Source organism: Typopeltis vanoorti, chromosome 3 (genome assembly GCF_054136105.1).
Source record: "Typopeltis vanoorti isolate ZY-2024b chromosome 3, IOZ_Tvanoo_1.0, whole genome shotgun sequence".
Taxonomy (NCBI): Eukaryota; Metazoa; Arthropoda; class Arachnida; order Uropygi; family Thelyphonidae; genus Typopeltis; species Typopeltis vanoorti.
Genome location: NC_143551.1, coordinates 110,427,713 through 110,444,405, shown reverse-complemented (window position 1 = coordinate 110,444,405; position 16,693 = coordinate 110,427,713). Strand labels below are relative to the sequence as shown.

Here is a 16,693-nt window from a genome sequence, read left to right as displayed (position 1 = left end):
CTTAGTAGGCAGCATTCCACAGACAACTCACCATTTTTGTCACTCGCTTCTTTATCCATTCTGCCACTTTCTTATCACCAAGAAATCCAGATGACTAATTCCCTTTGAACCTTCAAAAACACAAGTAGCTTTCATACACAATTCAGCTTCATGCTTGCTAAATCAACTTCTCTCTTCCTTTTTCATTTCATCTGCTACTATTCTGTGGAATAACTTTCCTTACACTTTTTCCTATGAGCTACTCCCTCTAGCAATTTATGAAACATAAAACAAGTTCTTTGTTTTGTTTCTTTTCCTCAGCCATTTGTCTGCTGATGTGCTATAGGTTTTGCAAACGCTTTGTGGAATGGATATCAAAAAAAGTTTGTCCCTACACAAACACTTTATGTTGCCCCATAATGCCTTCACCTTCCAGACTGCTAAACATCCATTTTAAAATTCATCCATTTTACACTTACTCTGTTAAACTTCCTAATCTTTTGGAATACATTGAGATATTGCTACTGTTACATATTCCTTAACTGTGCCCAAGCAGTTTTGATCTTCTTTTCTACTCCTCTTTCAGTCTATTTCTCATATTAAAAAGTATCTTCTGACTCTTCATAAGCATCTGCATTTTCAGCAGAGTGTAAATAGTTTCCTAAATGATTAGGTTTGTGGTAGATTTACATTTTAAAAAATGATTTATACAGTTGTCTGATTCAAATGCAATTGTAAAATCTTATCTGGTACTGAAATTATTACGTTAGCCCAATAATGAAATTATGGTGTGATTTTTCCCCAAAAACACAGGACATTGTCATCATATATTTCATAAATATTGGGGTTGAGGAGGATGGGAGAGAATGAAACTGTCCACTTCAATAACTTGGGTAGCTAACTGCTAATATTTTGACCCATTGGAAGTCCAAAATTTTGGATGTAAATGTTGTTTACAAATTTGAAAATATTAGCTGAGATTATTATTTTTTATCAGAGTAAGGATGTCAATAGGAAATAATTTAGCATGGTCGCTTAAGTTTTGATCTGTTAAAAGTATAGAATGGACAATATCAAATGTCTCAGAGACATCAACATTAGTTATATAATGACTTGATATCTTACCTTGCTAAATGACAAGATTAAATGTTCTGTATGTGTAAATAATTAATGAGGATTGTTAATCATAAATTAGGAGGTCAGTAAAAGAAGTTTTATTAATTTGGAGATTATACTTATTAACATCATTTACTTAGAATGAGTGCTTCAGCCCTTATGGATCTGATTAATCAAATATTGTAAAGAGAGCAATATCCCTATCCCAGATGATTAAATAGAATGAACAAAAAAAAACAAAAAAAAAGTTTCAAAGTCTAAGATACAAAATGTTAGCTGTTTTTCTGATTGTGTGGTATCTCTTGCATTGAATCTGTTGACTCCGTGGAGATTTCAAATATCTATTACAGATGAGATGTTGACTATTATATAATATCTTATATGTAATTTGTCAAGTCTCTTTACTCCAATATTCATAGCTTTTCTCTTGTTAACATTAAACTGACACCTATTCCTCCCTGACAATATTGATTGATTGATTGACTATGTCAATCTTCCTGCAGGAATCACATATGAGAATCATTCCATATTTCTCTTCCTATGTTAGCATCGTTATTAAAAAGATTGGACACCATCTTTTACTCCATCTCCAGTAGTATTAACATAAACAAACTGAACTGTTGCAGTCCAAGGAATATACTTTGGCACACCACTGGTCACCATCATTTCTCTTCATTCTCCATAATTAGCTTTCTGATATTTTTCAGCCAGCTGCATACTAATTCATGCTAGCAGCCTATTTTTCATCTCATTTATATAATTTATACCAGTTTATACAATACCCTTCCATGCAGTATTCTGTCAGATGCCTTTACAAAGTCGAGCAATATGCCATAAATATTCACTTCCTTGATTTTAACCTTGAATGCCACTTTATCATAAAATTTAAGCAGAGTACCAAAATATGATCTTTTCATTACTATGGCGACTCTCTGACAATACTTTGAGGATCAGCTTCTGTTATACCAGAAAACTTCTTTTTTTTTTTAATTCCAGAAAAAGTGATGAGTGCATTTGACTCTCTTCATTGATCTTTGGATTCCATAGAAATAACTAGTAAGAACTCCTGAACACCTTAATTAGGTTTTTTGCTAGGATCTAATTAAGTTTATGATCCCATAGTAATGAACTGGGGGATAATAATGAATATTGTTTTATTTCTTTTTTATTATACTTTCTGTATTATTTCAGCTGGCAGTACCAAAAAAGTGGAGAGCTTATAAAGAAGATATCATAGTGGAAACACAGACAACTCTCAGAAGCCGCACCTTCCAAAAACTGTACTATACACTATCCATGCAACATCTCACCAAAGAAGAACGTATCGATGCACTCCTCTCAGTCAAGGGTATTATAAAGGTAATATGACTATAATGTATATCATATCATTCATCCAGCCTGGTTGGCTGAGTAGTTAGTGTATCTGCTTTCCAACAATAGGCTTCAGGTTCAAATTCTGCTGCGATAATGAATGCTTGTATTATCTATAGATGGGAAATGAATTTATTCTCCAGCTTATTTGAGGAGTGGCTTGAAAAATTTTCATTTGGTCACTGGAGCAGGATTTTTGGACTTTTTTTTTTTTTTTTTTTTTTTACATAGTCCAAAAATCCATAAAAAATACGAAAAAGTAATAATAATAATTAATAAAAACAGAAAAAATCCATTACCCACTTGCAGTACTAATATACCATAGATTGCAACCTTTTGTGAGTGGGAGTCACATAAAAAAAAAAATAATAATTTATTGAAATTTAAAAAAAGATAGTTGAGTCTGTTTGTTATTGTTTATATTCTGTAGATCTATTCTAATAGGTACTTACTGGTTGTCACCAAAATCATTTTAATATAAAACACTTGAAATGCAACATTCTGTTATTTGCATTGGTTATTTTAGATAAACTTCCTTTGATCAGCTTAACAAAATCAAATCTGGTTTATATTACGGAGGTTTATTAGCTGATAAATTTCAATATTGATTGGTTTTAAATAAAAGTAATCAGTATTAGCATTTAACAGTTAAATTATTGATTATTAAACAAATTATATCACTAACCATCGAATAAATTGGTATATCTCATCTCTGAAGATGCATAGCACACATATAATTATAATATTTTCATCTCAAAGTGCATAGTTTTACACTTTGCCAACATTAAACTGACAATTATCCTTTTTACCCATGCTATCAATCTGTTTAAATCACCCTGCACATTTTCTACATCATCTTTATTAATTATAGTTCTTTCCAGTTTTTGAATCATCAGCAAACAACTGGATATTTCTCTCTCATATTGTTCCCTATGTCATTAATGTACAAATTAAGCAGAATAGCCATAATAGTGAATCCCACAGTACTGACATCACCCACAATAGTCTTCTGAATTTTACTGTACCATGTATTCTATAACATCAGTCTGTATGCTATCCTAATTTCACTAACTGCTTTTCAGAAATATTGCACAGAGTACAATATTTTTGAAAAGTCCAGCAATACTATCATGTAACCATTTATTTCTTTTAAGGTTACACGGTGGTCAACATTCATAGTGAAGAATTTATTATTATTATTATTATGTAACACCTCCAGAGAGTCCAAAGACTCATCGAGGGGGGGGGGGAATCTACTCTCCATCTCCACCAGCCGCAACTACTTTGATCATCTACCGCCACGAGTATTTTCACAGACGATCACAAACATTCAGGTGTAGGCTGTCCATCTTATACAAATTCAATCTTCCCTCAAACTCACTCCACACATCCAAAAACTCTAATTCATTCCTTCTATACAGCTTAATCATCGATTCATTTGCCACCATCGCCCTTCTTAATTCGTTTTTATCATAGCGAGGTAAAATACTGACAATTTTCACTTTCTCACCCTTCACTCTTGCGTCTTCCAACAACCCTTTCATGTCCTCTCTCATACTGAACTTATCGCCAGTTAAGTCATTACTACCTACTACAACTACGATTTTGTTTACTTTTCTTTTCTGTTTTTTGAATTGCTTCCTTTATATTCTTAATTTTCTCTTCAGGAAAACTCGATGTTATAACTCGCTCATCTATAGTATGTTTTATTATAGAGTTACCATACCAAATAACTTCTTTCTTTTTACTAACAACGTCACTTACCTGATTTCCGTTATTTCCTGACTTACCTGTTTCTTTGCTTTGCTGTTTCTTATTTTCCTCTTTATTTTTCTTTTTCTCCCTCTGTTCATTTAAACACCTCTCGACTTTTTTCAATTCCCCCATCATCTCTCTGATGATCTGCTTCGACTTTGCTATTTGGGAGGTTAATTCATTTTCATTAACCCCCCCCCCGTCCATGGCTCTAATAACGTTGTTAATGGGGGCTAACCTTCTTGTTCTCACCTGTGGCAATTTTTTTAGCATTACATTTCTTGCCCTTTTTTTTGGCAGCATTTTAAATGTATACTAATATTGAAATATCTTAATAAAAATATGTGATAAAATGCTTACTACACTAAAAAACATTAAAATCTACACTAGTATACTACAAAAATCGTTAATTTTACAGGAGCACTAAATTTGCTGACCAGCCACAATGTATCCTCGAACCAGAATCCCAAATTGTCTTCACATCTCCAACAAACTATAAAATTTACTAAAATACAGAACCACTATAATTCAAACCAATGTGTCACTATGCTATAATGTTGTTGATAAGTTTAAATGTCATTCAAGATGCACTACCTGTTTTATTGGATGTATGGTGTGTTCCGTAAAGTCATGCTAAATTTAACATTATCGAGATTTCAATATTCTCCTACCTGACTACTTGCTTTCTACCATAAAAAACCACAAACAAGAACATACGAGCAAAAAAAAAATCCCATCACCGAGATATCCTTACATGCAATGCATTCTAAACATACCCCTGAAATCAAAAAGGTCACCATTGTCAATTTTCAAGAAAATGAAACCAAATTATGTATTGCTCTGAATCTCTAGCCATAAGAACCACCCAGTATGCCATAAACACAAAAAAGACCCTTCATTTTAAAAATTTTTATGAAATTTACAACCGTGTTAAAAAAACTTTTTTTATTATCCCGCGTTTCGATCTTCACATGATGATCATCAACTGGAGCATACATAAATATACAGGACAAGCTGAGTTACATCATTAGCTGTAAGCTAGAGAAACAATGATTTGATCACATGTTATTCTACTGGCATGACCTCTGGTGGAAAAAATAAAATAAAATAAAAATAAAAAATAAATTTTTACATCAAGCTAAATTCTATTTTTACAATGACAGGAATAAACATTCTTTTAAATGGTTTTCTTTCAGAAACAATTGGTGTCCTATTTTTAGTATTACAATTCTTATTTTTGATTTACAATACTGGATTTTCTACAGTCCTGTTTATAGTTGTTCTTGGTGAGGAAGGTCGAATTTGTACCTTCCATATGTCTGGGATTTTTAAACCATCATTGTTATTCAGATTGAGGTGGTTGCTGATAGTCTCACAGGCTTCCTTGAATTTCCGTTCATACCATGTTCTAGTGTGATGTAGACAGCTGGTGGTTTTCCAGTCAATTCTGTGTAAGATATTCAGGGCATGATCAGAAAGGCCAGCTTCACCATCATCATCATCAAATTCCTGCCATGTACCCTCAAGGGGTGTACAGGATATGATAGTACTACATGAAAAAAATTACATCATTACTAACTTCCTATCTACAATTTTCCTCCAAATCAGTCTGTTACTTGTCAAGACTCCAACATTATCAGATCTTATATTTCTATCGTCTAAGGCACTTTGTACCGCATCAATCCACCTATATCTTGATCTTCCTCTGGGTCGTTTTGCTGCCAACCTGGCAGAGAACACTTGTTTTGCTAATCTTTCCTCGCCCATTCTGTTTTAATTTAATGCTTCACCATAATTATTATATTTAATGTGTCATTTATGTTCTTTTTGTCTAATAGGAATAGTGCATCCTGTTTCTCCTATATATGGATGTTGCAAGTACAATAAATCCGGTATACTCCAGGGTGAGCTAGTGGAGGGAGTGGGTCTTTGGATGAGTTGAGTAAGCTTTTTAATTTTGCAGGAGGTTTAAAGGTGGCTTTGAGGTTGTACTTTTGTAGTACTCTGTTTATTTTGTCTGATATTCCTTTAATGTAGGGAATGGTTATAGTTTTACTGTAGTCTGGTTTGTCTTTGTTTTTTTATTGTGGTTTTGTAGAGAATTTTGTTTATAGTGTTTTGGCTGTATCAGTTTTTTTGTAAGTTATTACTGATAATTTTAAATTCGTCTTTCAGTGCCTGTTCACTGGAACAAATCGTCAGAGCTCTGTTTTTTAGCATGTTGATGACACCTAGTTTTTGTGTTGGGTGGTGGTAGGAGTTTATGTGTATATATTGTCCCATATGTGTCAGTTTTTGGTAAACAGTGAAGGAAAGATTGCCCGAGGGAAGATGTGTGACAAGTGTATCTAGAAACGGAAGTGTGTTGTGTTTTTCAATTTCAATTGTGAACTGTATGCGTTTGTGTTGTTTGTTTAGGTGGCTAAGGAATGTGTCTAATGTCTGGCGGCCATGGGACCAGATCGCAAAAACATCGTCAACATATCTAAGCCAGACTTTGGGTTTTAGAGGGAGGAATCTAGGGCAAGTTGCTCAAAATGTTCCATGTAAAAGTTAGCAATGGGGGGGGGGGGGGAGGATAATGGCGAGCCCATGGCTGTGCCTTCTTTTTGTAAGTTCTTTCTGAAAGAAAGGATTACAAAAAAGACCCCATTTACTGTGCCCCTCGTGGCAATTAAACAAAATAAATTACTCTAAACTACTTTCAAGCCAGCCAAACTCCTCGACTATTTCGACTTGGGTTTATAAAAACCCAAGTTGAACTTGCAGTTTGTTTTCTGATGATGTTTTAAATGAAATTGCCAGTACCCATCTTGTTGCTGGTTTGCCATGTATATAACAGATTTTTTGTTCCTTTTATTCTTTATTCTCAGTTCTTGTTTATATAATTCATTTTTATTACTGGTTTTATTCACCCGTTTTGGCTACATGGTATGCATTTCCATGCTCAGCTATCAAATCTTTATGTTCAGCATTTCTAACTATATATACCATCACAGCTGTGATCAAGTCTCATATCAATTTATACACAATTTTTGCCTTCAAGAAATAACACAGGTATATCAAATTGCTAATTCTTCATTATTTAAATAAATCATCAGATTTCTTTTAGTCTAATTGTGTTAGAGGGGGCCGAAACATTGCCAAAATAACTTTGTTTTTTTATGTTAATATTAAATACTTTGAAGCATCATTTATTCATTTAATTTTTAATGTTAACAGTATTTTTTCCCATCTCCTCCTGACCTTTAGTATGCAATCCAATACCTTCCCTCAAACTGCCGTTGATAATATTCCCATATATTACTAATATCTCCCTTGCAGTTTCTTATGCCATAGCACCATTGCCTTCTACCTCCTGAGTTTGTCATAATTACTAGACCTGTTATTCCATCTATTTCTATAACACCTGTTTCTAATGCATTGTTACCTTCTTTCCATTATGAACTGTTACGCCGTTGTTTTTCTCTCTAATTTCTAAACTTGTATATCTCATTAATCTCTATTATCCTTTCTAATGTATAGCCTAACTTGATTCTATTTAGGGATATTCCCTTTTCAGATACTGGCAAAATTTCTATTATACTGCACCAGCAAGTATCCTATAACAGGAAATAATTCAAGCTCAGGGAAATGTTCCAAGATTCATTGGCATGCACTCTAATATACACTTTACATACAGTTATATAGATTGTGGTACTTTACAGTCGTTACCTAAAATCCATTCTTAAATATATATACCCACAATTCTTCCCGCTAAGGTTCTAATTTCATAAGTGGTAATTTGATATCTCGAATTCAGGCATGACTCGGGCATATGCAATAAAACATGTTTATTGAAACTTTAAGACATTTACAACTTAATTGAATCAAAATACTAAAACTCATAAAATCTCTTGCTAAGTTAAATCTCATGCTAAAATAGATAAACAATTCTAAATTAATCAAATGCACTTAGACAGATCAAAATATTAATCATACAAAATTAGAGTGGAAAGCAATGACAATATCACATTAATTTAAGATCCTCTCATGCATGCTATTCATAAAGTACATATTATACAACTTGTTGCTTTCTCACTACTAAATAAAATACACTTATCATTTCGGTCACATTGAATTGGAGATTCATTCCTGACAATTCCTTGTCCAACAGAACTAGCTGTTTCAAATACGAAATCTTATCAAAGTTCTCTAAAGGATTGTCCAGATTACTTAATCAAAACACAAATTTCAATCTTCTATCACTCCAGAACATATAAAAAAGATCTCTACATTACCAAGTTCCTTCCGAAGGTCTATTAACTACCATGTGTTGTTCTAGTCATCCTTCAATTGGCTATCTCAGCGCCTGGCTTTGTCGTCCTTTCTACTGCTGCCAGACACGATCTGGTTTCTGCTGCGATTAAGGGCTATCTCTGCTCCTTCGATGGGACATTCAGTGACTGGCACGATTCTGCATAGGCTGATGATTCTTGTACGGCTCTGTGTGGAATCTTCTTCAGCATAATCATTAAAACGGCCCACTGTCCAACATTGTAGCACCCTGGCTCATCTTTTTTCTGACCACCGGTCAAGAATCCTCGAGATGAAAATCCGGAAAAAAGCCCTTGCAGTATGGCACGCATTGCCTTATATTCTGTATTCGAGAGCCCTCTTTTTGCTGTATCCTTTTCCGCATGACCCTTTACTTTTAATGCCCTTAAGTTGATCCTTTACTCTCCCTTTTGCTGTTAGGTGCTGTCTTTGCGGAAAGTGCGCTTATGGCACTTTCCGCGTAAGCTGTAGCTTCCGGCATTACAATCGATATGTGCAGTTCAGATGCGACCTTTGAACTATTACTCATTACCTATCTGGTAACTCACGTTGTTTTTTTAGATAGCTTAATAGGACACAAATTTAAGCTAATATTTCTTTTACATAGAATCACTAATTTGACATAATTCTCTAATTTAGTCTTCCGTTTTACAACAAATATTTCTAATACATTACACATATTAATACACATTGTCATATATAACAAAGTTCTTTCTTACTTTCTGCTGGTGTGCAGGTATTATCTTAAATCAGTTAAATTTTTCATGTTAGATTCTGAATGAACAACTTCTTAGAAAATCCTCCATTCAGGATCTAACAGAACACAATATATTATTATTATTATTATTATCTGACACCTCCGGGGAGTCCAAAGGCTCATTAATGGAGGGCACCCACCTGCTCTACAGCTCTGTCTCCACCACTCAATCCACTGCACTGACCGCAACTACACCAATGCCATTACCACCAACAACCACCACTAGTATTTCCACAGACAATCACAAACATCCATGCTCACAGCGGGATTCGAACCCGCATCCTTTTGACTGGAGAGTGAATACGCTAACTACTCGGCATCCAGGCCGGCATATGTGCATCTGTCAGATCTTGACATCCTCTTGATAGAAACTGTTAAACCTAGATTCCCTCTCATATTTGATTTACTCTGGCTCAAAATTTCCTTACCACACTGTTGCATTTAATTGCTGTCTTTGTCACTTTCCAAATTCTGATAACCACTCTGACCAACAGTCTGTTTAACTCTATAGCTTGAATTTTGACAGTCCAATACCAAAAGTGAGTTCATATTCCTGTCTATTTCAGAAAGTGAAATAGATAGGAATATATGAAGAAAGTGAAAGTACAAAGAACAGTAGATTACTATATAATATAAAGAAAAAATTTAGTGATATGATTAAAGAATTTCATGTTATTCTCTATAAAGCAAAGTTGCTCCAGCGTGTCCTAAAGGAAATCTGTGAAGTAGTATTCGATTTTGATGGTTTTGTACAAAAATAAAAATAATATAATCTGGAATGTCGGCAGCCAGTTTTCTTTTCTTTTTTTAAAAGAATATTTCAAATAATTATCGTGAATTAATTTCTTTGAGAACAAAGAATAACGTTTTGTCTAGAAAGCGATTAGAAAAAAATTAGCACAAAAAAATTAAAAATGAAATTGGTTCTCCAAGGTAAGGCAATATTTAAGTGAAGAAATTATGCAAGACCTTTATTTTGTCCAGAAATTAAAATTGTATTGTACAATAAAAAGAGAAAACAAAAATATAAGTAATTTCTCTATTTTTAGTCTATCCTATATAACTAAAATCCAGTTAACCAGCATAGAAGAACAAGAATGTGCGTTTCTTGTTATAGGTAACTGAGAGGTAGCTACGAACATGAGATAATCCGATTAACCATTCTCTTCAGCGTGAGGGTTTATCACACCTTCTAGTGGACAGGACGGTCAAATTGCACTTCTTATCCTGGTTCTTTAAACAGGTGGGCTGAATCATATCCAGATTTAGTTGGACGTCTATAGACGTCCTGGCTGTTTGGAAGGTTAACCCCCACTCACAGTATTAATGTACTATAGAGTTTAAGTGGTAGTCACATAAAAAGTGAACTTAGAACCCGGGGAAAACCTTTCAGCCTCCACACATCAGTTATCCTTACACCAGCTACTTAGGTGGCACTTTTTGGAATTGTCAGTTATTGTTTAATTTGAGCTTAATATGTACTGAAGATGCCTGTGACACACAGGTGAAAATTATACTATTAAATAATCTTCGTACGTGAGTTTTTCGTTATTAATTTTGTATCGATATGTCTACTCACGGTATACCTCTTTTAAAAATTATATATGTGCTGTTAATGTGAGGTGCTCCCATGCTTGTGTATGTTTGATGTGTGTGTGTGTGTGTCTATATATATCTGTGTATAGACAACTATATACTGTGTGTGTGGGGGGGGGAGATAATCTGCACACATATATATGTTGATATTTTAATGTTTATACATCTGTAGATGCATGGAGTCATGTTACAACACTAATGTCATAAGTGCAATAGAACTTATTCAGGTAATGCTAAAAGAATAAAGAATTTCATTATAATCATTAACTGCAGCAGTATTACAGGCATACCCTAGTCGTATGGCATGGTAAGTTTGAGACAGCTATATAGCAAATCATTGACTATCTCCCCCTCCCACTTGTACATGCATATAATAATAGCAATATTATTATTCTGAAGCACTTATTTATGTGTGTAATAACAGATGTAAATAAAGCATTTAATTACATTGGTCATACAAACAAAAAATGTAGAATAATTTTTGCAAAGAAAATTTTGTTTTTTGTTTGCAAAAGCAAAATATACAAACATTATTCAAAAAAAAAAAAAAAATTAAAGAGTTTGAAAACAATAACCAAACCTTGGAGATTCAAGACAATTCAAGACTGAAGGAAACATTTAATTTATTCAGTGCATGAGGCACATAGTGAGACTGTCTGCAATGATAGAAAAATCTGAGCTCCAAGATTTCATGGATTTAGGAAGTTAAAGAGGCAATTAAAGAAGAAAGCATATCGAAAGTTTCTGGCAAGTATGTCAACTTGTGCTGTTAGAGAATACAGAGAAAAATGTAAAAAAAAAAAATGAAGCACTGTGGAAAACTTTAGTAAAAAAGTGGAAAATATATATCAGGAAGGTGGCAAAATATTCTGGAGGCTAAAAGAAAATGCTTAGAAATGGAGGAAAGTTTACCGTAAGAGGATTCAGATGATAATGATGACATGAAAACTGGAGATAAAGATACTCTACATATCTGGAGTAATGACTTTTGAAAGATTATTAAATGAAGCAAGTAATGATAGCATAGTGGAATTCAATCATGAATACATATCAGTACTTGAAATAAAAAAGCTGTCAAAAATCTGAAATGTGGAAAGGCAGCTTGGGTAGATAAAATTCGGCCAGAAATGTTCAAATATGGAGGTATAAAAGTTTTACAGTAACTGCACTGGATAATTCAGAAGGCCTGGTCAGAGGGTCGAATTCCAGAGGATTTGAGCCGAGCTCTTGTAGCACCCATCTATAAAAAAAAGAAATAAAACTGAATGTGAGAATTGCAGAGGTATTTCCCTATTGAGTGTTCCTAGTAAGATTTATGCAAGGATACTTGAGAAACATCTAAGAAAAATTGGAGTTAAAAAGAAAGGAAAGCTTAGAACAGAACAAGCTTGATTCATGGCAAATAGAGATTGTCAATGATCAGATTTTTACTTTAAGACCGTAGTTGAAAAATCATGGAAATATAAAAGATTTGTATTTAAGTGTGATAGATCTGGAAAAGGCATATGACAAAGTGCCAAGAGAAAAGCTGTTCAAAAAGTTAGTTATACTTTCAGATTTTTCTATCGGTGGAAATGGGACAATTATATCAAGCTATACTCAATCTATGTTTCAGTTGTAAGCCACTGCTTAGAATTGAAGGAGGTGCAGGAAGATGATTTGAAGTTAAATCAGGTATGAAACAAGAGTGCATGTTATCTTCACTGTTATTCATCATCTTTATGGATTACATCATGAAAGAAAGTGGCATTAGTAGTAATATCAGAATTGGAGATATTCATGTAGCTCTTTACTTGATGAAGATTGATGTCATACTTCTAAATAAATCCTGTACAACTATGCAGGATTCTGTGACTTAATGGACTAACTACTGTAATAAATTTGGTACAAAAATTAGCAATAAAAAGACAAAGACCAATGAAAATTGGCAGAAACATTGAAAACATTAACTTTATCTTGAGTGGCAAATATAACATTTCAGTTACTTAGGCACGATTTTTGGTGAAGATAACAAATCATATATGGAAATTGACCTCAGATGGTCACTTTAACAGAATGGGGAAAGGCTAGAAGACGAGTGTTCTTTGCTAGAATAGCAGGAAAAAGGCACAGAGGAAGACCAAGACTAGGTGGATTGATAATACAGTGAAAAAGTTCCTTACATTGCAGAAATATAAATCTGATAATATTGGAGTCTTGACAAGTCAAGTAATTTGGAAGAAAATTGTTGATAGGAAGTTAGTAATGATGTAATTTTTTCATATAGTACTAGTGTAATATCCTGTACATTCCTGAGGGTAGTCAAGAATTTGATGATATTAAAAAAAAAAAAAATTATTTAACAATTATAACAACAGTAGTGAGTGTTACATACACCATCATTGCTAAATTTAATGATTTTAATCTTATTGTCTAATGTAGTTTATGAATCTTCTTCTTTTCGTGTGTGTTTAGGCTTAGGTGCTGGTTTACACTCATACAATTTAATGGAATAACTGTAGCACAAAGAGAAGTAATTAAACAATAGCTTTAATCGTTTCAGTATTTCATCTCTGTCAAATAGACATCCTCAGGAATACAATTCTAAAAATTGTAATAACACAAAAAAAAACAATAAGTGGAAGAAATGAAATTAGACTATGTAAAGACTAAAGTATTATGAGAGGCACTTTCTATGGGTTCTGTTAGCTAGCCTTAGTTGTTAGGTGGAAGGCTTAAGAATTAATTTTTCCCAAATCTTCAGAAGTGTAACACAACCTTATTTATTAAGATTAGGCTTGTTTTTAAATCTGCTACTGATTCTAAAAAGGTCTTTCAAGTTTGCATTTACTGTAATGGAGCATAATAGTTTTCTTCAATCTGATTCTGCAAAGTATCCAAGGCATGGTCAGCTAGACATGACTGACTATAGTTGTGGTGGCAGATGTTGGCATATCTTCCAGTCTGATCATAATATGTGTTAGCCGATCTCATACGGAGGTAGCAGGGTTTTTTCTCCCGGAAACTCGGGTTTTTCATCCCGCATACATACAAATCGGCCCTTCAGAACACACGCAATTTACAGACAAAAATTACTAGTTGTGGTGGAGGTGGGCGGTAGATGGCGTTGATTCGTAGTAGAGGTAAGGTGTAGAGACAGTTGAAGATGTCCTCCCACGATGAGTCTTCGGACTCCTTGGAGGTATCAGGAATAATAATAATAATAATATATGATAAGTTGCAAGAACAAAGAACTTTGTAAACACCTGGAACAGAGAAGGAAGCGGATACTTAGGAGAGCAGAGAAGGGAAGCTGGCTTCAATTGAGGCTTGAAAGCATGCAGAGATCATATTTCTTTAAAGTTGTGTCTATTTTTTCTGAAGTGCTCTGAATATAGGAAATAGTAATGGCATTACTGTGTCCTTTATGTTGTGAGGGATGTGAGGAGGTGGATGGACAGATATTTCTTCATCTTCTTTTCACTGGAAGCAATAGTACCCTTACTTTGATTTTTATCTGTCATTATTCATTGTGAATTATGGAACTGTTGTAAACAATTCCATAATTTACATTGAAACAAAGTTTGTTCAGCGATTTTCTGAACAAACTTAGTCCACAAAAACTGCATCAGTTGAATCACAGCACAGCACAGCACATCATGTCACTAAAACTGTTATATGAGCAAACGTATCTCCATATGAATGGGCATTAGTCATAAATAAAATCATTGTATAAGTGGATTATCATAAATCGAAACATCATAATGTGGGGGACTTACTGTATATATATCATTAAATTTATCTACAGTCAATCTTCAACTTATGACTGAGTTCTGTTCTGATGCTTCATCTGTGTCAGAAATCAATATATGTCAATAATTAACATGCTCGAATGCTAAGTAAAATAGTAAAATAATACAGTGTACAAATTATAATTACTACACATATCAGATAAGCAAATATTAGGGTGAATTCTTCTGTACGCTTACAGTAAAATAATCAGCTGGAAACACATGGATAATTCAAGAGTAATTCTTCAAATCTGCTGCTTTTTTAATTGGATGATTCATTATAGGAGGTAGGGTAGTAGCCTTGGTTCATCAACAGCAGATTCTTCAAATTCCTCAAAGTGGGCTGAGGGTAGTACCAGATGTAAGACTTACGGAAGGTCTCATCTTTAGGGGTGAGATAACAGCAGAAGTGGGCTTCATTTTTTAAAATGTGTATGTTACATCCAATTTAGTCTACACAGTTTGCCTTTTCTTTTCTTCAGAAATTTCTCTGTAGCAAACAATTGCAGCTTTCATTATTCATTCTGTCTACTTTGCTGAATCTGTACATGTTGGGGTCCATTCCCTCAAACAACCAAATTGCCTTATTAACAGGGGGGAAAAAATGCCTTTGCCAGTTTTTTCACCCATAATCTGTTTTGGTGAGATATGCTTCATTTTTTCTGTTTTTTTTCTCTCATCTTCTCCAACTTTCTATACTTATAGCTCAATAATCTGTTTTTGGGGAGATATGCTTCATTTTTTCTGCTTTTTTTTCTCATCTTCTCCAACTTTCTATACTTATGGCTCAATAAGGTCTTCATTTGCAGCTCCACAGCTTCCATCAACTGCTCTTTATCATCATTGTCTATCTCAAACTGTTTAACTAGCAACACTCTCTTTTCACCAACCTCTTGTAAGATTTTGTCTTTGTTAACTCCTGTGAACATATATTTTCAGTATCTTCTTTCAAATACCATTCACACACTCTGCTCTCTCTCTCTCTCCTCATTCCAGACTTTTTAAGCAATATAATATCTTGCATTGTGCAAAGAATCTGAGGATTTTCTCACTTTGAGTAGCAGCCTCACCCATTATTTCTTAAATAATGTCTTGAAGGCAGTAATAACATCCTGCTTCATGAGTTGCTGGAGTGAGGTGGTATTTGGTGAACATGTGAGATGGCCATCATAAGTTCATGTGAACTGGCTATATATATGCATGTGTTAGGGCCAAAGTCTGAAATTTGTGAGTTCACGAAATGGCTGGCCTCTTCACACATTAGTGAAACCAATATGTAGCCAAAGTCCAACCACATGATATAATTTTGTATCTTTGGGCTTTGGTTGTTCATTTAGGATTTGGCCAATCATGCCTTGCCAAACTACCAAATCAGCAGTTTTCTTGCACAACTTCCATGTGGCTGAACATGTCTAAATTTGTCAATTAGCCAGCTGGTCCTGAATAGGATTGTGTAGTCTGGCTTTTGATAGCATGAAAATTTTATTTAAAGTTGCTTTCTGATACTGATTGTGTTGTTTTCTTTTTGTAAAATAATATTATAGCTTCAATTTTGGAGTGAGAAGGGCAGAGTAATGAAGCAAGCTATACAACTGAACCAGTGCACCTTGATGGATCCATGTTTCACTCAGGATTTCTCCATGAGTGCAGGTCACAAAGATGCCTTCAACGATCTCGATCTTGTGCCTCTCTCTCTTCCATGTTATATCCATAGATTTCACTAGTGGATCTTCCCATCTTGTAGATGGGCTTCCTGGTTTTCCTCTTTATTCTGGGTTGCCAGTTGAGTATTCTATATGTCCATCTGTTATCGTTGAGTCTGGCTATGTGACCTGCCCATTTCTTTTTGTTTTCATATACTGCAGTTACCACATCTTTTGTTATTATTATTATTATTCAGGCCTCCATGGAGTCAAAAGACTCATCGTGGGAGGTCCTTCCTAAGAACATAAAGTCTGTCAAGACTCATCGAAAGGAGGTCCCCCCCCCCCCAAGAAACACAAAGTCTATCATAAAACTCCTTAAACTCATT

The 16,693-nt window shown here is 34.2% G+C and overlaps 1 protein-coding gene across 3 annotated transcripts in view; it reads left to right on the top strand.

Annotated features, from left to right (window-relative positions):
• Nucleotides 1–16,693, top strand: part of LOC150108466 (IQ motif and ubiquitin-like domain-containing protein) — a 227,567-nt gene that overhangs the window by 91,920 nt on the left and 118,954 nt on the right. For all 3 annotated transcript variants that reach the window (XR_016550657.1, XM_090415872.1, XM_090415873.1), the window contains exon 7: nt 2,287–2,454. Coding sequence is in view for 2 of the 3 variants with exons in the window: in XM_090415872.1 (XP_090271998.1) it covers nt 2,287–2,454 (168 nt within the window). In the remaining variant the exon portion in view is untranslated. The remainder of the gene's footprint in view (nt 1–2,286; nt 2,455–16,693) is intronic.